Below are 25,706 nucleotides of genomic sequence, written 5' to 3'. Positions count from 1 at the left end.
CAGGTAGCAGTACCAGTGAATGGCTGTTTATTGGAACGGAGGGTGTAGTAAGGCACCCCAGTAGCAAGACCACTCCTTTTTGCAATATAGATTAATAACTTGTATGTACATGGCACTATTTCAAAGATTCAATGATAGCTATTGCAGATTAGCTCAACTCTTTGAAGCTCTTTCTTGACTATCCCAGGACTGATTTTCTCCATTCCTTAATCAGCACGCTTCCGGTTTAACAAAAAAAAAATTCCTTTCTTAATCCTTTTTACCAAGTTGTAAAAAATCCTTCCTAGCAGTATTGCAGATTCTTACCACTGGATGGCATGGTAACTTCATACTGAAATGCATTACAGAGATAATGGGCACTGCAGATGCTGGAGAATCCAAGATAACAAAGTGTGGAGCTGGATGAACACAGCAGGCCAAGCAGCATCTTAGGAGCACAAAAGCTGACGTCTTGGGCCTGGACCCTTTTTCTGATGAAGGGTCTAGGCCTGAAACGTCAGTTTTTGTGCTCCTAAGATGCCGCTTGGCCTGCTGTGTTCATCCAGCTCCACACTTTGTTATCTGAAATGCATCACATGTGATGAAGTTAATCAGCATACAGCAGCGACTTCAACAAAATACGGGACACTTAACGACTGAACAAACAACCAGAATGCATTCGTAGTCATTCCAGAGATTTAAAAAGTCCAGACCATCGCAAACAAATTTAACGGAACATCTTGCACTGCATATCACTAACATTAATTAGAATAGAAGTAATCATCAAATATCGCAATGCAATAAGAGGACATTTGTCTATACACATCGATATTCCACACATGCAAGGACTCTTGTAACTTCTCTCATCCTTTTAATTCATAAATTTATGCCTTCTCAATTTCTACTGGTCCATAAGGTAGCAATATTACTAATTACCTTATCATAACATTTCTTAATTCTGAAAATCTCACTAGATAAACATTTAACTTTCTTGCCTCAAGATAAGTCACGTCTTCAAACCTTCATCAAAACTACAATGCCGCATCCTTTACATCTCAGTGCATCTACATTTCCACCTTTCTTTCATATAATAGGACATGCAAAACTGAACAGTCCAATTCCAGCCAAAACTTTTGTATATATTCAAATCTATCTTTTTGTTCTCTTACTCTACGCTTCCAAGTACAAAACTAAGTATTCCATGCCTTTTTTAAAAGGTTGTCTATTTGTGCTGTCAACTTAAACATTCATCGTCACACCATAGCTCTTCCTTCCCATTTAAAATTTAGCAATACAAGGTACATTTTCATCTTTTTCCACAATATATTTAACTATGTTTTTGTGATTTGAAGTGCATCAATAAATAATTTACCTATTCCACTGTGCTTTGTTCTTCAGTAGTCTCGGTCATAGCTTTCATCATAATTTTCAATACCATTCAGCCATCTTTGGTACATAACTCCTGAACATTTATGTTTATTAATTCCTTATCTTGATGCATTCTCTTTATATCGAGCACCATTAGCTTTGCCCAAAATATATTACATGAACCTTATTTAAAATTTCTCGAATGATACAAATCAAAGCATGACATTTTTAATCCATCCCTCTTAACTCGAAGAATTTGAGGTTAGTAAAAAAAATTCTCTTCAGACATTTCCAATCCCCTTCTAACTCAATCTCACTGAACACAAAACATCTCCTTTCATGTTTTATTTAAATTTCATATTTCAAACAACCAGTCAATTCTAAATATTTTTAAGCCAAGACTGATATTTATTAAGTTGCCGTAGTCTGGAATTCAAAAAGCAGAATACTGCAGATGCTGTAAATCTGGAATAGAAACAGAGAATGCAGGTGAGGAAGCATCTGTGTAGAGAGAAACACGTTAACATTTCAGGTCTGTGCATCAACTCTGTCTCTCTACACTGATGTAGTCTACCCTGCTGAGTTTATCTCTAGCATTTACTGCTTTTACATATGGAATTCGAATGAAGTATAGTACATTTCTTTTACTTAAAAGAGCATCATCTGTTGACAAAAATAGGGTACAACAGAATTAAAATCTTCCTGCAGCATATTTCCAGCTCTGAATTAAGCAACAATTAAAACAGATTATCTGGTTGATGTCATGTTTCATTAAGTGCAAACTGACTGCCACATAGAATCCCTACAGTCCTGATAGAGACCACTTGCCCATCAAATCTTGCATTGACTCTCTGCAGAATATCCCCCCCAGACCCAGATTTCCCCTCAACTCCCCATCTAAAATGCAATCCCACATTTACCATGGCTAATTCACATTGTTTGTGCATCCCTAGACACCAAGGAACAATTTAGCATGGCCAATCCATCCAACCCACAAACCTGTGGACTGGGAGGAAACTGGAGAACCCAGCAGAAACCCACACAGACATGAAGAAAATGCGCAAACTCCACACAAAGTCACGTAAGGCTGGAAGCAAATCTGGGTCCCTGGCACTGTTAGGTATTAGTGCCAAACACTGTGCCACTCTAAATGACAAACATTACAATAATTACTACACTTAATAAACATTTCACTGGTGGAGAAACACTTTGCAGCACCGAGATAATTTATTGCTCGTTAGTGGCTATAACTACAGAATTAGAAAATACAACCTTCGCAAGGGCAACGGACAGGCAATAAAAGCTGGCCAGTCAGCAACATTCACGTCGCACAAATGAATAAAAAAAATTCCAATCAGCCTCAAAGTACTTTCTGTATTTATGATTGATTTGGAAATGCTGAATTTACTATTAAAACAAATTCAGTTGTTAATTTAGAAGACAGCAACATAAAAGAAAACAATGTCAAAGAACTCAAATAAGACAAGCATGAATATGAATAGTTCAGCAAATTAGGATTTACTTACATTGTGTAATGAACTTTTAATGACAGTACATTGAATGTTATCAAGTGTTTACATGGAGCGGATTGTATTCAAATGAGTCAAAAGCCAGAACTGTATCAAGCGTATACAGGATGTACATGCATACTTTGCTTTAAAAAATATAATATGCCATTTTGCTTTACAAGAACCTACAAGGCATAATAACATCTAATCTGGAATTTTACATTACGTTGCTCTATTCTGTTCCACTGCAGTACTCTCTGGGCTAACAGATAATGATTTCATAAAGTTAATATCGGGAACCTGAACTGCACTTTAATTCAACAAAATAAAACAAAGGACTGCAGATGCTGGAGGTCTGAAACAAAAGCAGCATGATGGAGAAACTCAGTAGATCCGACAGCATCTGTAGAGAGAATAAATTAATTCTGTGTATACTACAGTTAAAGATGACTGACAGATCAATAAATCAGTGTTTTAATTTCAACACTGGCATGAGAATTTATCACATGCGTATTTGTCACATTGCATATCATCTGGCTCCCTCATTTACTGTTCTAAGCAATTTTCATGGCCTATTCACTCATTTTATTCTTTACAGGTGTCCAACCTAAGCCTGAAGATAAATATAAATTTAAACCATTATTAAAAGCAAACTAAAACACTTTTTCTCTACAAAGATATTGCAAATTAATTAATATCCTTTATAATTAATGAATTGAAGGATTATTTACGTAACTCCTTCCTCCTGGCCCCTTTACTCCACAAATCCTGATGGCCATTTACTGACACACTTTCTTGTCAGGTAGAAATCCCAGAACTACTCCTCCAACTGTCTTGTGGAGGCACATTTACAATATGGCCCGCAGAAGGATCACTAATACCACCATTACATGGCAACTATGTGTGGGTAATAAATGGAATCCTCATCAACAGTAGAATTTTTTTAAAAATGCACCGAGAGAGTTTTTTTTGCAGGGCGACTGACTTAATAAAGCAGTGTGCGAAGCAAGTGAATACAGAGAAAAGTGAATATTCAGGGAAGAGGAGGATGAGGAGGAAGATGGAAAGGGATGAGAGAAGGCCGGAGAATGCGGCGGTATAGGTGCATGTGGGGTGGGGCTAAAAGAGGGAGTGAAAGTGAAGTGATGGACAGAAGTGAGAGAAGAAACGAAGAAAATGCAAGACAGGGCAATAGCAGAAAATGCAGGGCCAAGCTGATGATTTGCCAAGAAAGAGATATGGAATTGATTAGTTTAATATTCTTTGTATTCCTCTACTACCTTGCATCTCACTTTCTCCCTCTGCCAAAACTCTCCAGTTTCTAGCAAAATCAGTAATTACTGGAAAAGCTCAGCAAGTCAGGCAGCATCTGTGAAGAAAAATCAGACCTGTCACTGGACCCGAAATGTTAACTCTGATTTTTCTTCACAGATGCTGCCAAATCTGCTGAGCTTTTCCAGCAACTTGTTTTTTGTTCCTGATTTACAGCATCCGCAGTTCTTCCTGTTTTCGCTGTCTAGTTTCTCCTTTCTCTGGAGATGCTGGGGGAAGAGAAGCCAATCAGAACGTACAGCATGAAAAGGCACAACTAAAAATTCAAGATAGCTCAGAAAGATTCTTCACATTCTGTGATTCTGCAATCAGCTTGACACATACTCAAACTCTCACTACAAAGTCAGACACACAATTCTATTATCGTACAAACATGATGTGAATTATGACAAAACATTAAAACAGGAAGTCAAATAGTACAGACAGGAAGTACACCCAGGGAAGATTTTGTTGACATATAGACACTCAATATCTTAGTAATTCAACTATGAGCAGTAACTCTGATAAATCATATCAGATCTTACCACATAACACAACGTGGAGCTGGAGGAAAACAGCAGGCAGCAGAGGAGCAGGAAAGCTGACGTTTCAGGGTGGGACCCTTCTTCAGAAACGGGGGAGAGGTAAGGAGGCTCTGAAATAAAGAGGGGTGGGGCTGGGAAAGGTAAGTGGAATGGTGATAGGTGAGTGCAGGTAGGCAGTGGTGGGAGTTGGTCAGTGAGGAGGGCGGAGGGGATCAGTAGGAGAGAAGACAGGCAAGTCAAGGAGGCGGGTATGAGAGGGAGGGTTGGTCATAGAATGGGGCTGGGAGATTTTGAAGCTAGTAAAGTCCACATTGAGACCACTGGGTTGTGCGCTCCCAAGGCGGAATATGAGGTGCTGCTCCTCCAGTTTCCGGGTTGTGTAATTGCGACACTGAGGGAGGCCCAGGGTAGACATGTCATTCAGGGAGCGGGAAGGGGAGATGAAGTGGTTTGCAACTGGAAGGAGTTGTTGTTGGCAGCAAACCGAGTGCAAGTGCTATACAAAGCGATCTCCGAGCCTCTGCTTGATCTCACTGACGTAGAGGCGGCCTCGTCGGGAGCAGCGGATGCAATAGTCCATATTAGTGGATATACAAGTGAACATCTGCCTCATGTGGAAGGTTTTTTTTTGGGGGCTGGGATGGAGGTGAGGGGGGTAGAGTGTAGGGGCAGGTGTAGCACTTCCTGTGGTTGTAGGGAAAGGTGCTGGGGGCGGTGGGGCTAGTGGGGGGTGTGAGGCAGACAAGAAAGACACAAACAGCACGGTCCCTAGGGAAGGTAGATAGGGGTGGGGAGGCAAATATATCCTTCATTGTGGGGTCAGATTGCAGGTGGTGGAAGTGTGATGCATTGAATCCAAAGGTTAGTGGGGTGATACAGGAGGTCAAGGGGGATTCTGTCTGTGTTTTTGTGGTGGGGAGGGAGTGAGAGGGCAGAGGTGCAGGAAATGCAAGAGATGCCGTCGTGAGCATTTTTGATCACTAAAGGGTGGAAGTTGCAGATCATGAAATACGAGGGCGTCTGGGATGTTTGGGAGGGGAACACTTCATCTAAGGAGCAGATGCAGGGGAGGCAGAGGAATTGGGAGTAAGGGATCACATTCTTGCAGGAAGGTGAGTGAGAGGTGGTGTAGTCTAGGTAGCTTTGGGAGTCGGTGGGCTTGAAATAGATATCAGTTTTGAGGTGGTCAATACAGATGGAGACAGAGAGGTCCAGGAAGGAGACAGAGGTATCGGAGATGGCCCAGGTGAACTTGAGGTTGGGGTGAAAAGAGTTAGTAAAAGTGGGTGAAATGTTCAAGCTCCTCGAGGGAGCATGAGGCAGCGCCGATATGGTCATCAATGCTGCGGAGGAAGAGGTGGGGAATAGAGCCAATGCTGCTGGCATAGAAGAAGCTGGCATAGCTTGGGCCCATGCGGGTTCCCATGGCCACCCCATTAGCCTGTAGGAAGTGGGAGGACTCGAAGAAGTTGATAAGGGTAAGGATGAGTTCAGTTAAGCAGATGAAGGTGTGGCGGAGGGAGACAGGTTGGGCCTGCAGGAGACAAAAGAAGCAGAGGGCATTTAGGCCATCTGCTTGGGGAATGCAAGTATATAGGGATTGGACATCTACAGTGAAGATGAGGTTTTGGGGGCCAGGGAATTGGAAACCTTGGAGGTGGTGAAAGGTGAGAGTGTTGGCCCAGACATAGGTGGCGAGTTCCTGGACCGGGGGGAGAAAACAGAGTTGAGATAAGCGTTCAACGGGACAGGAGAAGGCAGAGACAATGGGTCAGCCAGGGCAGTCAGGTTTGTGGATTTTGGAAAGGAGATAGAAATGGGTGGTGCAGGGTTGAGGAATGATGAGGTTAAAGGCTGTGAGTGGGAGGTCACCTGAGGTGATGAGGTTATAGATGGTCTGGGAGATGATGTTTTGATGGTCAGGGGGGCAGTAGGAGGTGGTGTCAGAAAGTTGGCGCCTGGCCTCAGCGATGTAAAGGTCAGTGTACCATACCACAATTGTACCTTCCTTGTCCGCAGGTTTGATTGAGAGGTTAGGGTTGGAGTGGAGGGAGCGGAGGGCTGCACGTTCTGCTGGGGGAGGGAGTGGGGAAGGTCGGAGTGGGTGAGAGGAGTGGAGAGGGGTGGAGAGATTAAGGCAAATCGATGTCGCGACAACAGTTGGAAATGAAAAGGCCGAGGGAGGGTAGGAGGCCTTGGGATGGTGTCCAGGAGGACAGGTTGTGTTGGGGGAGAGTAGGGGTTAGACGTGCGGTTAAAGAAACAGGCACTTAGGGGGAGGCTGCGGAAAAGCTGTTTGAGGTCCAAGCGTGAGTGGTATTCATTGATGTGCGGGTGGAGGGGCATGAAGGTGAGTCCTTTACTGAGGACTGACCATTCGCCCTCAGTGAGGAGGTGGTCTGGGGGAGACGGTGAAGACCTGGCAGGATTTGGCTGTAGAGCTGGTGGCTGTGGGTGCGGTGGGCAGTGCAGCGTTAGTGGTCGTGTCGGCGGTGGGCAGCGTGACGTTGTCCTTGATGCTGGCAGTGGCGTCAGCAGGGGCGTTCTTGATGTAGGTGGCGCTCTCTGTCTTAACGACGAAAGCAGCAGCATCCCTGGTGGGGGTGGAAGTTGCAATGGCATGCCTTATGGCACCAGAAGTGACGTGGCCAGCGTCAGTGGATGTGAAGCGATCCGTGGCGTCAGCGGGTGATGTGATGGTCAGCTGTGTTCCTCCAGCTCCAAACTGTTATCTCTGACTCCAGCATCGGCAGTTCTTACTATCTCTGAGATCTTACCACCTGTATGCTTTATTAGGATCTAACCTGTTACTCATTTAGTCTGTCATACAGACAGAAACAGACCCTTCGGCCCAACCAGTCTCTGCCAGACATAATCCCAAACTAAATTAGTCCCACCTGCCTGCTCCTGGCCCATATCCCTCCAAACCGTTCCTATTCCTATATCCATCCACGTTTCTTAAACCTTGTAACCGTACCCGCATCCACCACTTCATCAGGAAGTTCATTCCACACATGAACAACCCTCTGTGTAAAAAAAATTGCCTCATGTCTTCATTAAATCTCTCTCCTCTCACTTTAAAAATATTCACTGTAGTCTTGAAATTCCCCACCTTAGGGAGAAGACAACAACCATCAACTCTATCTATATCTCATTATTTTATTAACATCCATCAGGTCATCTCTCAATCTCCAACATTTCCATGAAAAAAATCCCAGCCAAACCACCCTTTCCTCATAACTCGAGTTTTCATACCTGGCAACATCCTGGTAAATCTCTTCTGAGCCTACTCCAGCTTGATAGTATCCATCCTATAAGTGAGTGACCGGAACTGGACAGTGTTCCAGAAGACGCATCACCAATGTTGCGTACAAGCCCAACATGACATCCCAACACCTATACTCAAAAGGACTGAGCAATGAAGGCAAGCATGCCAAATACCTTTTTAACCATCCTGTCTACGTGTGAAACTTTAAAAAGAGTTACGTCCCTGCACCCTAGGTCTCTCTGTTCTACATTGCCTCAGGACCTACCATAAATTGCATAAGCCCAACTTCTGTTTGTTGTACCAAAATGCAATACCTCACATTTATCCAGATTAAACTCTGCCATTTTTCAGCCCATTGATCCATTTGATCAAGATCCCCTTGTAATTTTAGAAAACCTCCTTCACTATCTACAATTCCACCAATTTTGGTATCATTCGCAAACTTCCTAACTATGCCTTGTGCATTCTCACTGAAAGCATTTATAAAAATGACAAACAAAAGAGGACGCAGAATATCGCTGGTCACAGGCCTCCAGTCCGAAAAGTAATCCACCACCATCATTCTAACTCTCGTCATTAAGCCAACTATGCATCCAATTGGCAAGCTCACCCTGAATCCCATGTGGCCTAACTTTACTAATTAGTCTACCATGCAGAATCTTGTCAAAGACTTTACTAAAATCCAAATAAATGTCTACTGTTCTGCCATGATCAACTTATTTGGTAACTTCCCCAAAAAACTCAATCAAGTTTGTGAGACACGATTTTCTTCGCAGAAAACAATGCTGACTACCCCTAATCAATTTCTGCCTCTCTAAATGTCCATAAATCCTGTATTTTATAATCACCACCGACAATTCACCCACAACCAAAGTCAGGCTCACAGGTCTATAGTTCCCTAGTTTTTCCCTTACAACCTTTCTGAAATAAAGGCACAACATTAACCACTCTCCATTCCGCAAGGGGTCTTGTAATTCCCTCCTTTACTTCCCACAACATTCTAGGATACATTCGATATGATCCCAGAGATTTATCCACCTTTATATTCCCCAAGATCTCCCAAACTTGCTCTTCAGTACTGTGAACTGTTATTAAAACAAAAGTTTATTCCTCTGCATTCTCTTGACTCCATTTCTTTTTCCACAGTAAAAACTGATGTGAAATATTCATTTAGTCTCCAGGAGTTCAACAGAAAGATGACCTCCTCGATCTTTAAGAGGTCCAACCCTCTTGTTCTTCATGTATTTGTAGAATCTCTTCGGATCATCCTCAACCTTATCTGCCAATGCCATGTCATCTCTCCTCTCTGTATTCCTGACTTATCTCTTAAGAATGCCCCTTCACACTCTATTGATTGAGAAATTCAATTGAACCAAGTTGTCTATATTTAAAAAGAAAAATTCTCTTTTATTCCTGACTAGAATCTCAATATCTTTATTCATCCTTCACTCTAACAGGAACAAGATGCCTCTCAACTCACGTCATCACACTCTATAATGCCTCGTCAGGTGAACATTAGTCTACTCCAATCAACTTTTGCAAGTTCTGTCTCATACCATTAAAATTTGCCTTACTCCTTAACTTTTATGGAAGGCTTATCCTTTTCTCTAACCATTTTGAAATTAATAGAATTATGATTGCCAGACCTGAAGAGATCCTCCACTTTTACTTCAGTCACCCACCCTGCATTATTGCCCAAAAGGAGGTGTAGGTTTGCTACTTCTCTAGTAGCAGCATCCATATATTGACAAAGAAAATTTTTTTGAGCACATTTGACAAATTCCTCACCATCCAAATACTTTGCTAGTTCCAGTCAGTTTTTGGAAAATTAAAATCCCCCCATTATTACAACCTTATTATCCTTAACTATATCCAACATTTCCCCACATATTTCTTTCTCAATTTCTCTTACTATTGGGGAAGCCTACAGTATAATCCTATCAAAGTGATTTTATTTGTAATTCCCACCCATGTATTTTCAGTGGACGATTTTTCAGAAATATCTTCCTTAGTTACAGCAGTAATGTATTCCTTAATCAAAGATGTCACACCCTCTCTCCTTTCTTGCCTCCTTCTTCCCAGGGGAGCATTGGGAACATTGAGCTGCCAGTCTTGGCCATCCCTCAGCCAAGTTTGTGATAGCTATGACATCCCAATCCCATATTATTAAACATACCCTGAGTTCACCCCCCTTACCTGTAAGACGCCTCGCATAGAAATAAATGCAATTTAGTTCTTCAGAGTTGCTACATACTCTGACTCTCTCATGTTCCTCTTTTCTAACTGACATGCTCTCGTCACATTTAGCGGGTGGCATGGTGGCTCAATGCTTAGCATTGCTGCCTCACTCCGCCAGGAACCTAGGTTCAATTTCACCCTTGGGCAACTGTCCGTGTGCAGTCCGCATATTCTCCCCGTGTCTGCATGGGTTTGCTCCCGTTTCCTCCCACAATCCAAAACTGTTAAATTGCCCATAGTGCTCAGAAATGTGTAGATTAGGTGCGTTATAGGGGGATGGGTCTGGATTGGATGCTCTGAGGGTTGGTGTGGGCCTGTTGGGCCGAAGGGACTGTCCCCACACTACAGAGATTCTACGTCTATGTCAACCTACCCCATCAATCCTTCCATTTCCACTTCTACTTTGAATTCCTCCACTTGCCTTTTTGATCAGTATAAAGTCTCCCTTAAATAAAATGAACAAATCTCCCTAAGATATTGGTCCCTTTCCAGGTTAGGTCAGACCCATCATTTTCAACAGGTCTTTTCTATTCCAAAAAACATTCTAATTGTCCAAAAACCTGAATCCCTGAACAATGTATCAGCTCTTCAGCCATCGATTTATCTTCTTTAACCTTTCGTTCCTTCCCGCATTTGAGTTTGGCATTGGGAGAAAACCAGAAGTTACTACTTTCAAGGTTTTGTTTATTAATCCTTTATCTAACCTCTGAAATTCACTCTGTAAAGCTTTAATCTTCTCCTTAAAAATGTCACTCCTACCAAAGTGTACAATAATTTCTGGCTTCTTGATCTCACCTCTAATAATATGCTTTAAACGTTTAGAAACATCCTTAATCTTAGCACCAGGAAACAACAAACCACCCTAAATTCACTGCCACAGAATCACCTATCCATGTCCCTAACAGGGGAGTCCCCTCTTACAATAATTTTGTCAAAACCTTTTCAAAGGCTGCCTAACAGAAGAATTGTTCCAAGTGTCCAATAACTGATTGGCCATTCCATATTCCTCAGAGAGACTATCCCCTTCAACTGTTACAAAGCTGAATGTCTGTTTGACAGAGGAATAGCCACTGGAAACTTTTGAACTACCTTCTTACCTTTGCTGACAGTCACCCATCTATGTGGCTGATCTTGCGGGGTCATAACTTTTCTAAATCTACTAGCCATCTCACTCCGGAGCTTTCATATGGCCTTAACAACATTAAGCCCATAAAAGAGGACGTTTTGTGAACAAGTTATACATAAAATAAATTACCTTTGATTACCGACAGAAAATAATGTCAAAATGGAAAAAATTAAAAATATATATCAAACGTACAAAAATTAAATAAAATCAACCACTTAGCTGATTAACTGAATAAAAACGATTCCTCTTCAATAAATTCCTCAAAGCAAAGAAAAATCTTCTCCGGAGCTGACCACATATAGGACTCTCCAGAACAAGAAAACAACACCTTATTTTTTAAAAAAAAAACTTCAGCTTTTTTCAAAAATAAACCCTTGAAATGTCAAAAAGAAACAAAAACCAATACAGACTTTTAAAATTTCTGAATGAAGAATAAAAAAACCTCAGCCATTCACTGTAGGCCATTAAAAAAACTTTTGAAAAAAGTTTGAAAAAATACATTAAGGGAATATAGTTGAAAAACAAAATAGGAACAATCAAAAAAGATTGTAAATGGTTTACAAAAAAAGCTAATGCATTACTAACACTTAAAGTCTGTCACTGTGTATAACTGCTTTAATAAGTCAGTAGTTTCTACAATCATGAGAGATTTCAAATACAATTAATCCTAATTGAGATTTCTGATGGAAAGAATCACTTTGAAGAATTATAAACTTACATTGGTATGTGAGATACAAGCAGCTTATTAAAATTCGATCAATGCAGAATTATTCAATTACATTCTGTAGTCCAATATATTACTGTTTTAATAGATGTGCTACAACTTTATGTTTTAACTCACCAGCTATTGGATCCATAGCTTCCCTATTGCTTGGAGAATAAGAACTTTGTGAGGATGAAAGCCCACCAGTGGAACTGCTAGTAAAGTGCATGTTTGATCTACGAGCACGCGGTCCTCCAAGGCCTCGCCCAGGATGAAACATCCTACGTACATGTCGAACACCGCTGGATTCATCATAAATAATCATTAAGGAAAAATAAGCACAGTTCTGCAAGTAAAGCCTCCAATTCAAAGAATATTTAAATTCTTGATAATTTCCTTCAATTAAATACCAATTAAAGGAGACTTATTTGGTACCAACTAGCAACTCCATCTTCCTCCCTGCCAACTGTACGAGGGATGAACTAAACTGCTCACAACTTTGATATTACATCATTATATCTAATCCCAAGATTTGGTTCCGAAAACACATTGTTGCCTTCATTAAAGGCTGCTTGCTTCAACCTCTACGACACTGCTTGACTGTGTCATGTTTCAACCCATCTGCTGCTGGAATTCTCATTCATACCATTACACTAGGGAATTCCAGCTACCAGTCAGTTTCCCATATTCCATCCTATGAAAATGTGTCATCATTAAAAATTCTGCTCTGCATTCTTAGCCTCAATCATACCAGTCTCAATGATCCAGATTTGGATTTCATTTCCTCTAGCCCCACATCCCCATTTCTGAAGAGGAGTCACTGGACCCAAAACATAAGCTCTGCTTTCTTTGCACAGATGCTGCCTTACCTGCTGAGTTTTTCCAACGATTTCTGATTTTGTTTTGCCCAAACTGCTCTTGTAGTTTCAACCGCTTGACCGTCTCCAATTTTAATCATGCTATCAGTAGTGGCCATGCCTTCAGCTATCCAAGCCCGAAGTCATGGAATTTAGTCACTAAACCTTTCCATTTCTTACCCTTCTTTTATAACGATCCTTAAAACCTATCGATAAATTAAGTTTTTTCTCCAGACTGCCTCAACATCCTGTGTCAAATTTTACTTTTTCATACTCTTGTGATGTGCTTTGGGATATTTTGCTCCTTAAAACAGCTATACAGTATAAATTTTGTTTCTTCCTATTTTCTAATATACAAACACTATTGCTGGCTACTCATTCCTCCCAATCACTGGTGGTGCCACAGTATACAAACATATGAACTACGAGCAGATATAGACCACTGGGACCCTCAAGTCTACTCCACCATTCAATGTGATCATGGCTGAACATATTTCGTCACATTCTCCCCTACCCCATAACTTTTCATTCCTTGCTTATCAAGAATCTACCTACCTATGCCTGAAAAATCTTCAAAAACTCTGCTAACAAAACCTTTCAAAGGAGACAGTGCCAAAGACTGTTTTGAGAAAAAAATCCTCTATCTTAAACAGGTGGTCTAATTTTTTTGTTTTAAATGTGACACCTATGTCTAGATTCCCCACAAGTAGAAATTTCTATTCTACAACCACATTGCCAAGACCTTTCATATTTTAATCAAGTTGCTTCTTTCTTCTCTAAACTCCAGTAGATATAAGCCTGGCTTATTTAAAATGTCCATTTTTGGAGTGTGGGGGCTGATGCTAAGGATGGCAATCTTCCTCATACACTAAGTTCCCAGGCGTTCTTATTTAACCATCTAAGCCTAAGTGGTCAAGGGTCTTCCAACAAGGCTGTTCAGTAGAAATGTAAATTTTGATCTTGAACATACAAGTGCTGAAAATAGAGGAAGTATCAGTCAGGCAGTGAGTTACTCTGCAGGATTCCTAACCTCTGACCTGTCTTGCAGTCACAGTGTCCATATGACTCCTGCAGTTCAGTTTCTGATCAATGGTAACCCTCAGCAAGTTGGTTGTGAAGGATTCAGCGATGGTAATGCAATTAAATGTCAAGGGACAATGGTTAGATTCTCTTGTCAGAAATGGTCATCTCCTAGCACTTGAGTGGTGCAAATGTTACTTCCTACTTATCAACCTAAATTGTTGGAGTCTGGCCTCTTTCGAACACAGTATCTTTCCAGTGTCTGAAAAGATGTGAATGGTGCTTAACATTACACAATCTTTCACGAACATCCCCACATTTGACCTCATGGGGCAGGGAAAGTCACTAGCAAAGCAGCTGAAGTTGGCTGGGTTTAGTGCCTAGTATAACTTGATTCAACATGATGGATATGTACTACTGCAGCAAAGCTGGAAACAGGCTGACTATCCTAAGGAATTAAGAATATGGATTGCACTAAATCCACATTTCCACCCACATCCAATAACTACTTGACTCTAATATCAGTCAAGAACCTACCTAACTTTACCCTAGATGTATTCAATGACCTTGTCTCCACTGGTTCCCTTTCTCAGACTCCAAGGAGTTGCGACCTTGAGGGGGAAAAAAACCTTCTCATTTCAGTCTTAAATGAGAAAACCCTGATTTTAAAACTGTGTAACCTAGTTCTATTCTCTCCCACAAAGGAAAACACTCTGAGCACTGAACGTGTCAAGTTCCTCAGGATTTTATACATAACAAAAAGATCACCTTTCATTCTTAACTTCACTGCGAGAGACCAATTTTGTTTAAACTTTCCTCAAGATAACATCTCCTCTCGTCTTGGGAATCGGACAAGTGAATTTCTGCCAAACTATTTGTAACACACATATCTTTTCAGTATTCCAGATGTGGTCTCATCAATACTCTCTGTAGCGAAAAAATAACCCTACTTTAATATTCCATTCCTCTTGCAAAGGGCTATGTTTAAAATCAAACAGAGGAGAAACTTGGCAAGTCAGATAGCATCTGTGGAGAGAGAAACAGTATTTATATTTCATTTGGAGTCTGATATTACTTCTTCAAAATATACTGGACTTGAAACATTAGTTCTGTTTCACCCTCCACAGGTGCTGCCAGATGTGCTGAGTTCCTCCAGCATTTTCTGTGTTTGTTTTAGAGCCAGCATGAGCAGAACTTTGCTATTAAGGGCTACATTCCATTTGCCTTCCTCCAAATCAGTTGCATACCAATCTTGTGTGATTTATGTATCAGAACATTCAGATCCTTTTTGGCAGCTTGTATTCATCCAAATTAATCATGGGAAATGCTAAAAAGAACTGCCTCTCAAACATTAATAGATAGCATATTACAATTTCCTGAGAGGAAGTATACATTCTAAATACAATACCACACTGTGGTACCACAAACAGTCTGCACTCAACACCAATGCTATGGATCTTTTCCAACTATTTCATTACTTCTTTGAAATACTACACCACAAACAAATTATATTTAAAACAAATGGAATTATCCTTTGTGGTAGACAATACACACAACCGAAATTTCTTTTAGACACTTCCAGGTAAATGGATATTGGCCTTTTAAAAGGATATTAAATCTCTAGGAGCTCTGTGTTCAAGTGTAAGATGAGCTGCAAAGTCGTCCGTGACATGATTAGGATCTCCTCCAGGTAACGCTGCACAAATTGGACAAACCTGTAATACATTAAAAAACAAATTTATTGATAATTTCTAATTGTGACAAAAATCTAAAAGTTCAAGCAAATGAGTCTGACTGAAAATTGGAAATGAGATACAAATAAAATCTTAATCTAAATATTTAGAAAGGAGTTGAACTCTTCCTTCAGAAGTAAATAAAAAGTGAGGAAACGATCAACTGTGTTTCAAACATATTCTACTTGTATTTTAGCTATCCTGAATCTGTAGATTTTTCACTTCTCCAAACAATCCAGCCTTTTTCTTATACAAACTTTATTTACATTGTTACAAAGTATTAGCTATTTCATACTTTGTTCTTACAGATGATGATGTTTATTATGCAGTGTTTCTACTTTCAGATCTACAATGTGCAGACACAATATCTCATTTTCTCAATTACATTAAATAAACAAACTAACAACTATTTGCATACAAATAAAACAAAATGATTATATTTGGCTTTACAAATGCATATTAATTAGAACCAATTAAATTATTAAGAGATATGCAAGTAACTGAGAATTATTGCAGTAAAGACTGCCTATTTTCTACAAATAGTGGAAATTAAAACATCTGGCACCATGAAATGCAGGGTTTTTTTGTGAAATGCAATGATCAAGAAATTAAATGCTTATAGGCAAGTCTGCCTCAAGCAATCAAGCCAGTAATTTGCAGCAAGGTGAATTTGTACTTCAACTTCTGTCAACATTGCAATTCATTTGACAAATGTGATTGCCTTCAGATGCTCGCTGAGAATGGACTTGTAATAGTGTGATGTTCGAGGTGGAGCACAGGGTGTACTGATGAGAATGATCAGAACAAAGAGTTCTTCCCAAAACACACTTTCAGATACTGACTGCATGCTTCTAGTTTAGTGAGTACAATACTGACTCCATCGAACATGTGGAACTGTACTGTCCTCCAGCAAGGAGTAAGATGCACCAATGAAATAGAGAAAATAGTTGAGAAATATGCATTACCTTGTCTTTCCTTTAAAGGCACAGGGCAGGTTTTAAACAACAAATTTTAAAATAAATTTGCATAGCAATATCCTCCATTACATTCCAGTAAGCAAAGGTAGTTTTAGACAAAGATGTTTTCTCCCACTTTGGGAAAATGAAGAACATGGTGATAATTGTGGATAACTTCCTGTCACACAATGGTCAAATCTCAGTGTTATCCAACACAGTAAACATAGCACTTTTTTTTACAATTCGGTTTATCATGTCCTCAAAAAGTGGACATCATGTCAAACATTAAATCCTCCCAAAAGTAAAAACCCAATTATTTTAGTATAAATCTGAAAATTTGACCTTTTCTATATTTTTCTTCAAAGTTTAACTATTTAATTACAATTCGTCAAATGAACCAGCATTTTTTCATCAAGGACTTGTTTGAATATTTACTTTGCAAAAAAAGTTGAATTAAATTTTTCTTTGCCAACATAAACTCTTAAGGAAATTAACCTTAATAGGCAGCTAAAAGGCAGCTTTGCTTAGGTGAGCTTAGAAACACTAGAGGGCAGCATATCTGCCTGATAATTTTGTTTGCCTTGTTTGCCATCACCCTGAAAGAAAATTCCACCAATGAGAGTTATCCAAATTGCAGCATGTGCTCTTATTTTCCTCAGCTAATGACAGCATTAAACTTTTGGGAAAAAGTCATCTCATACCCTTCTATTATACAAGGAATTAAAATTAAAATACATTGGAAAATCACTTCTTGTATTAATCCAGAGACAGCCAAACTACTAAACACATCTTTAAGATCTAAAATTATCCTCCCCTTTAAGATACAGCCCTACTAGTTCTAAGTTCCTCTGAGACAACTCACGACAAGACATTATTAGCAATGCTCTGAAAGGGTACTTACTGCATTAACTTTATGATTACTGAAGGCCTACACAAATTCTTCAACTTTAATGCAGCTATCCTCATTTTGAGAAATATACATTAAAGAACAGGGCAACAGCTAGGCTCCAACAGCAAGCTGTGCCTGTCCCAATTAGTCTGCTGGTAGTAGCATTCAAAAGGACAGTGGCACATTAATTTAAATAAATCACCTATGTGGTTTATCTGTGAAACTCTGCATTAAAAGTATGCACAAAATATTCAAGAATTGGAACCAGTATATCCTCCAACAATTCATATGCCCTTCCCCAAAGGGAAATGATCAAAGTAAAATTATGCTTATTTCCATGAAGCAAAAGTCAGAAGCAGCTTACAGAACAAAACAAAAATTGTATGAGATGCCAATACAAAATCTGTATACTATGGAAGCTGGAAATCTGAAATCAGCCTATTTTTGTAATCAACCTGTTCAGAGATGTAATTATACATCTCTGGAGCAGGTGGAACTTGAACCTGAGTCTCTCAGCCCAGGGGTAGGGATACTATCATTTTGCCACAACAGCCCTGAAAATATGAAATCAAAACAGAAGATGAAAATATTCAACAGATGTGGAAATTTCTTTGGGCAGAAACGGTATTAACATTTGAAAGGTCAATGATGAGTTCTGATTAAGGATCATCATTGACTCAAAATATTATCTTAGTCTCTCTCCACAGATGCTGTCAGATCAGATTATTTTCAACATTTTCTGGTTTTAAAAGTTAAATGGGATTATTGGTATTAAGTCCTTAATGCCCCAAGAAACTAGAGAGAGCTTTGTCAGGCACTGATTGTTATCATGAGGGAATCACTACACAATGGGAAGGTGCAAATAGAAAACAGGAAACAAATTTAGATGGCAAATTCATTCAAAACCTATGGCAAAGAGGTGAGCAACAACAGAATTGCTAGCTTTACTCCCATTCTATGTAAAGTAACAGAGTTAACAAGGCACAAATATGATGATTACCTGTTTAATAGGCATTGAGGAGACAAAAAGAAAAATATGTTCAGGTAAAGTCACTGCAATTCTTTAAGGAAATGGCAATTCTATGAAAGAAGAAACCCAACAGCCACATTTCCTCAGCTTCTTACCACTCCCTACCCCAACAAGGTCAAGTCTGGATAGACTTCCAATTGGGCTATGACAAAAATCTAAATTACAGAATATCGGTCAAACTCAAATTTGTAGGAAGTCCAAGTAATGGTGGAATAGATGAGAAAATAGCTGTTAGTGGAGTTATGCTGTGGGTGGGTAACAGTGCTGAATGTAGTGTCCCAGGATTCATGGGGTTACACTATTACAGCCTTTGATTTACAAAAATATCCTTAATATAGAACTGTATGTATAAGTTTGACGAAGTCAGGTAGTGGAATTATGCAAAGTAAATAATATGTATAATATATTATCTAATTTAAGTACATGAACCTGAGCAATATGCATACTCTCATCACTGATGGTGATCTATGCAAGGATGAATTTGAAGTAATCTAGGAGGTCTTAGCAGACTTTGAACAACCTTCACAGAATAATAATCAATAAAGCCAATAAAAGGTGGAAAGGAGGAGCTGGAGGCAAAATGTACGGCTCTCCGATCAGACCACATGTTGAAAAATACATTTTGTTCTGTTTGCCAAGATATAAAGGAAACATTCAATTTGTATAAAGAAAAATGAGGCTGAACTCTCCTGTCAGATTGTGACATGAGAATGAGGAGGAAAACTGTAGGTTTACATCCACAAAAGGAGTTTTCTAAGATCACCTGATAGAAGCACACAAGAGGGTACAGGAAACATAAATGTAGTTCTCATGTCTGCAATGTTTTCCAGTGATGAAAGCAAGGGATAAACTTTCATGAATGTTGTAAGCCAAAACTGGATATTGAAATAAAATAACAGTGTAGAGTTGGATGAACACAGCAGGCCAAGCAGCAACTCAGGAGCACAAAAGCTGACGTTTCGGGCCTAGACCCTTCATCAGAGAGCTCTTTATCATGCAGCATATATTACTGAAGCTTTGAAGGTTAGAAAACAGCTTGAATCGGATAATACTTAATATGAGGAAATACAAATATGAAGACAGGCCACTTTTTCTTATAAGAGCTCTCTGATGAAGGGTCTAGGCCCAAAACGTCAGCTTTTGTGCTCCTGAGATGCTGCTTGGCCTGCTGTGTTCATCCAGCTCCACACTTTGTTATCTTGAATTCTCCAGCATCTGCAGTTCCCATTATCATTGAAATAAAATACTTGGTTTTCAGTGAATGAACAAAAATTGGTTATAGAGTTTTCCTTATTTGTAACAAGGTAGCAATCATTCGATTCCCTCTTCACCACATTTTCAGTCAATGCACTTCCCTCCAACATAAGGTCAGAATTGGAAATGTTCACTGATGATGGCACAATGTTCAGCACTTTTTCCAACTCCTCCAGATACTGAAGCAGTCCATGACCAAATGCAATAACACCTGGATAACATACAGGTTTGAACTGACAAGTGGCAAGTCACTTTTGTGCTACACAAATGCCAAATCAATGGCCATCTCCAAAAAGGGCCAACCTAGCCATCACCCCTTGACATTCAATGGCGTTACCATCACCGAATTCCCCAAAATCAACATCCTGGGAGTCACCATTGACCAAAAACTCAGCTGGACTCACCACATAAATACAGTGGCTATAAGAGCAGGTCAGAGGCTAGGAATACTTCACCAAGTAACTTACCCCCGACTTCCAAAAATCTGTCCACTATCTACAAGGCACAAGTCAGGAGTGCAATGGAACACTACCCATTTACCTGGATGAGTGAATCTCCAACAATACTCGAGAAGTTTGGCACCATCCAAAACAAAACAGTCCGCTTGACTGACATGATATCCACAAGCATCCACTCCTCTACCACCGATGCTCAGTAGCAGTACATACTATCTACAAGATGCATTACAGAAATTTGCCAAAGATCCTCAGACAGCAACTTCAGGGCCCATAACCATTTTGATCTAGAAGGTTAAGACCTTCGGATACATAGAAACACCACAAACTACAAGTTCCCCTCCGAGCCACTCACCATCCTAACTTGGAAATGTAATCACCGTCCCTTCACTATCACTGGGTCAAAATCCTGGAATTCCCTCTCTAAGGGGATTATAGTTCTAGCTACTATATATATATCACAGCAGTTCAAGAAAGCAGCTCACCAACACTTTCCTAGGGATGGGCAATAAATGCTGGAAGCCAGCAAAGCTCACATTCCACGTGTAAATTAAAAAATATTTCGACCTGATCTATATTCATGGATTTGTGTCTCTAAGTGGTAACTACTCCATTAATGCAGTGTTGAATGTGCAACAGTTTCAGCCTCTTCCATTTTGCAAGATATGTCACACAGTGTGGAAGTAGAAGTTGACCTAATTGTGTAGTGTGCTTTCAAATCACTGGATCACAAACAGTGGACTTGCAGCACCAATACCGCAGAATAGCTGGTAGATTTAAATCTTTGCACTGTTCAATTAAATTGAAAATGCCCATAATCACACAAGTATAAACCACATGTATTTTAAAGGCAGGTTTCTTCAGATATCGGTCAATGGACAACAATTTTCTGATTAAATAAAAACCTGATCATGCCCCCTCTTCTCAGCTCTATGACCAGAATCTAATTTTAAAATCTCCCAGATGTAAAAAGAAAGGGTAGATTTAACTATTTTCACTTAAAAGTGCAGTGTTGTTAAGAGTGGCGAATCCAAGCAGGGAAATACACAGCCCACAACATTGGAATAATTCAGGTTGGTAATATCCTTAGAAATGTTCATAGAACTCTATCACAAAATGTATAGAATATAAATTCCAAGACATAATAAGCATTAATAAAACCTTATGATTTTATCATGCAGAATATATTACTGAAGCTTTGAAGGTTAGAAAACAGCTTGAATTGGATAATACTTAATATGAGGAAATACAAATATGAAGACAGGCCACTTTTTCTTATAACAAGGCAGACTACAGGTAGTATGAAAGCACTGGTTAAACTATAAAACATGGAAAAAGGGCTGTAGAAGCATGCTCTTTCCAGTAGTTGAGGGAGCAAGAATGAATGACAATGGATACAAGATTAAGTGCTAAAGAGATTCAGAACAAAGGATAAGAGAAACACGGTAACAAAGCGTGAAGCCGGATGAACGCAGCAGGCCAAGCAGCATCTCAGGAGCACAAATGCTGACGTTTCGGGCCTACAGCTTTTGTGTTCCTAAGATGCTGCTTGGCCTGCTGCGTTCATGCAGTTTCACACTTTGTTATCTTGGATTGTCTAGCATCTGCAGTTCCCATTATCTCTGATAAGAGAAACATGCTTGCACAAAACAAAAACAGAAATTGCTGGAAAAGCACAGCAGGTCTGGTATTATCTATGGAGAGAAAGCAGAGTGAACGTTTCAGGTCAAATGCCTCTTCCACAGAACCGATCCTTGCACAAAAAGTTGATGCTATAGAATTTATTTCCAGGATCAAATATAGAGAGAAAGCATGTACTCATACAGGAATAGAAGAATGAAAAGAGATGTGGAAGTAGGATTAGTAAATGCAATATCAAACTAATTGCACAAATGGATGGTAATGTAAATTCTGTGCAGCTGGTACAAAGGGTGATTTATGGGGTGGTCCAATTTTTCATACCTTAAAAATACAAGAATTGGGAGCAAGAGTAGATGTGATCATGATTAATATGCTGCCTCAATTCCACTTTACTGCCTGCTCCTTGACATCTATATCAAAAATCTGGCCACCTCAGGCTTAAGTATATTCAACAAAGGAGCAACAGTAATCATGTGAGGTAGAGAAGTCCAAAGATGCATAATCGTTTCAGTGAAGAAATTTCAAAGACTAGTAGGAATTTCACAACCTGTTAGTTTTCCCTGTTGATGATCAACTTAAATTAGGTGCCAGTTTACAGGAAGACCGGTGGTTCATAGTAACATCTTGTGATCTTGCAATTCCGTTGACCCACTTCTCCAGAAAAAGCAGAGTTCTAATATTTATTTAAAAATGCCTAATTGAAAAAAGGCACTTAAAAGCATTTTACTGCATCCTTCATGCTCATCAAACAGCTACTGCCTGACTTGTACAGCAGTGTAGTATACAGCCAAATCATCAGTTAGGGAATAACTTTCTTTCAGGCTTGCTATTTTTGGAAGTAAATTCAGAGTCCAAAGACAACCCTACATTAGGTACTTGTCCCTATATATAAAGTTCTTCTTTGAAGCGCAAGAAAAAGGACAAACAGGAATTATAATCATATTTTTGATCAGATGTCCCATTATTATTTTGTTGTACTGGAATAGAATATATGCAGGTCAATGAAAGGCAGTATTCAACTCTATGAAGTATGAAAATAATTACAGAATAGACTTTTGTTTATTCACCAACCCCAAAGACACTGCCTTTAAAGTTTTACTCATCCACTGAGTATTTTAAAATTGGAAATTCAGATGAGAAGTTAGCATACAGGGTGAGAATGAAAAGTGACCTGCACCTTTGGGGTATTAAAACAGGATAATGAAGGGGCAACCTACTTTACTGGTTCAGTTATATCAAAAAGCAGTGTCATTTGTATGATTTGTCAATTTATATGCAAAGAATTTTTTTTAAAAAATGCAGCAGTGTTGATTTTAAAACAACGATAAAACTTCTCTTGGAAAGGTAGCTGCACTGTAGAACCATTCATTTTCAAGAATTTCCAACTATTTTGCATGAACTACTCCAATGCGTGGCAAGTTTGATGCTTAAAAGAAAAAGATTAAACATCTCAAAAAAATCCCTTTAAAAAGATACTATAAATTCACTACTGAGCGTCTAATATCACAGCTAACACCACCATAGCCGGTAAGCCAGTAAAAATTACAAACTCCAAATGGTCTTTATCTCTAATGGGTGCACAAACAGTTGACCACAAGAAATACAAATAGGAGCAGGCTGTTCGGCCTCTCAAACCTGCTCCACCATTCAAGCGGATCATGGCTGATCTAACATTCCTCACAACCATCTTCCAGCCCTATCTCCACAACACGTGATCAAGAATCTATCTCAGCCTTAAATATACACAATGACACTGTCCCCACAGCTCTCTGTTGGCAAGAAGTTCCAAAGACATACAAACCTCAGAAGAAGTTCATCTCAGTCTTAAAAGAGCACCCTTTGTTCTAAGACTATGCTCTCTGATCCTACACTCTCCAATGAGGGAAAATATCCTCTCAGCATTGGCCCCACCAAGCCCCTTAAGAATCCTATATGATTTCAAAAAGATAACTTCTCAGTCTTCTAAACTCCAGTGAGCAGAGTCCCAATCTGGTTAACCTTAGCTCATAAGACAACTCCTCCAAACCAGGGATCATCCTAGTCCATCTTTTCTGAACTACCTCTAATCAAATATCATCTTTCCTCAGTATGCTAGATATGATCTCAACAGTACCTTGTACAGTTACAGTAAAACTTCCCCATTCAAACTCCAACCTCCATGAAGTAAGGGTCAACATGCCATTAACCTTCCTGATTACCTGAAACATAAACAGCTGTTCTATTGTAAATATTTCAAGCCACAAGAGTATTTAAAGCCTGCACAAAAACCACACCAAGTCTAGATATTAACCATAGAGTTGTGTGGCACTATCACAGTGCTGAACAGGACAGACTTCAAACAGATCTAGCAGCTCAAAACTGGGAATTCATGAAGCACTGTGGGCAATCAGCAAAAATTTATTCGACCACTTCATGGAGTAACTTCATGGCCTCACATTTTCCTGCTCTGTTATTACCATCAAGCTGAGAGATCGACCCTGATTTAAGACTGAAGGAGGGCATACTCAAAAATGAGGTCTCAACCTGGTGAAGCGTGCACATCAAAAAGCAGAAGCAGAGTGCAGAAATCAAGACTAAACAATCCCACAACTACCAGAGATAATGGGAACTGCAGATGCTGGAGAATTCCAAGATAATAAAACGTGAGGCTGGATGAACACAGCAGGCCAAGCAGCATCTCAGGAGCACAAAAGCTGACGTTTCAGGCCTAGACCCTTCATCAGACCTGGGACATTTTATTATCCCACAACTACCATACCAGATTGAAGTCCAGTCACATCTAATCACAAATGGTGGTGGATAATTAGACAGAAGGTGGCAATACCAGAAATATCACCAATGTCAACGCAGAAGGCTGCAGCACTTATATCCATTATCAGCCAGAAGTGCCTAGGCAATCCACCTTGGCCTTCCACAGAATTCCAGCATCAGAGATGCCAGTATGCAACCAATTCAATTCAATTCAATTCAATTCTTGCAACTCAAAGACACAGCTGAAGACACTGGATATTGCAAAAGCCATGAGGTCTGACAACATCCCTATCTAGGACAAAGCAGCTTGTTCAACTGGCACTCTAACTGCAACCTTCAAAATTCACTCTTAACACAATAGGCCAAGCAGCATCAGAGTAGGAAAGCTTGACGTTTCACATCGGGACCCTTTCACTTAGCGGGACACAGGCAAAAGCATCGGAACACCATCACCCACCAGTCCGTTTAAACCATACACCTAACTTGGAACTAATTCACAATTCCCTTATTGTCACTGGGATGAAATTGTGAATTGCCCTCCTACTTGGACTTCAGGCAACCTTACACCCCTAGGGCTATAGCGGTTCAGGCAACAGTTCACCAGCATCTTCCTCGGACCAATTAGGATTGGTAATAAATGTTGGCCATACCAGCGACACCCTTACTCTATGAACAAATACATGAAGAAATCCAATAAATTTTAATCCAGCCACAAGATAACATTTTTTATTATCTGCTACAAGAGCTAATATCCTGAAAATGATAAAGTTTTCTGTCCCCCTACTGAATGTATAACCCATAAAGGCAAAGTGCATACTGTAGAATCATGTAGCAACCAAACCACGAATTAAATGGTAACCTGAACGTCAAAATATTTCTGATGGCAACCTGAAATGATGACAAGAATCATAAAATTCTGTGTACTTAATGGACCTGTCAAATGCTGACAATGTATTACACCCGTCACGGATAAAGCTAAAACTAGTCAGTGAAAGTGTCCCAAGTAATGCAAGTGATGAAGCTCCTTCCTGTCATCAAACCATATTAATGAAGTGATAGATCTAATATTTTTGA

General features: G+C 39.7%; 1 protein-coding gene across 4 annotated transcripts in view; it reads right to left on the bottom strand.

Moving 5' to 3' along the window:
- Positions 1–25,706, bottom strand: part of kcmf1 (potassium channel modulatory factor 1) — a 120,357-nt gene that overhangs the window by 14,439 nt on the left and 80,212 nt on the right. For all 4 annotated transcript variants that reach the window (XM_048527430.2, XM_048527432.2, XM_048527433.2 and 1 more), the window contains 2 exons: positions 15,537–15,638; positions 12,185–12,359 (listed from right to left, as the gene is read on the bottom strand). In XM_048527430.2, coding sequence (XP_048383387.1) covers positions 12,185–12,359; positions 15,537–15,638 — 277 coding nt within the window. The remainder of the gene's footprint in view (positions 1–12,184; positions 12,360–15,536; positions 15,639–25,706) is intronic.

Source organism: Stegostoma tigrinum, chromosome 3 (genome assembly GCF_030684315.1).
Source record: "Stegostoma tigrinum isolate sSteTig4 chromosome 3, sSteTig4.hap1, whole genome shotgun sequence".
NCBI classification, from domain to species: Eukaryota; Metazoa; Chordata; class Chondrichthyes; order Orectolobiformes; family Stegostomatidae; genus Stegostoma; species Stegostoma tigrinum.
This window is presented reverse-complemented; position numbering and strand designations above follow the sequence as displayed.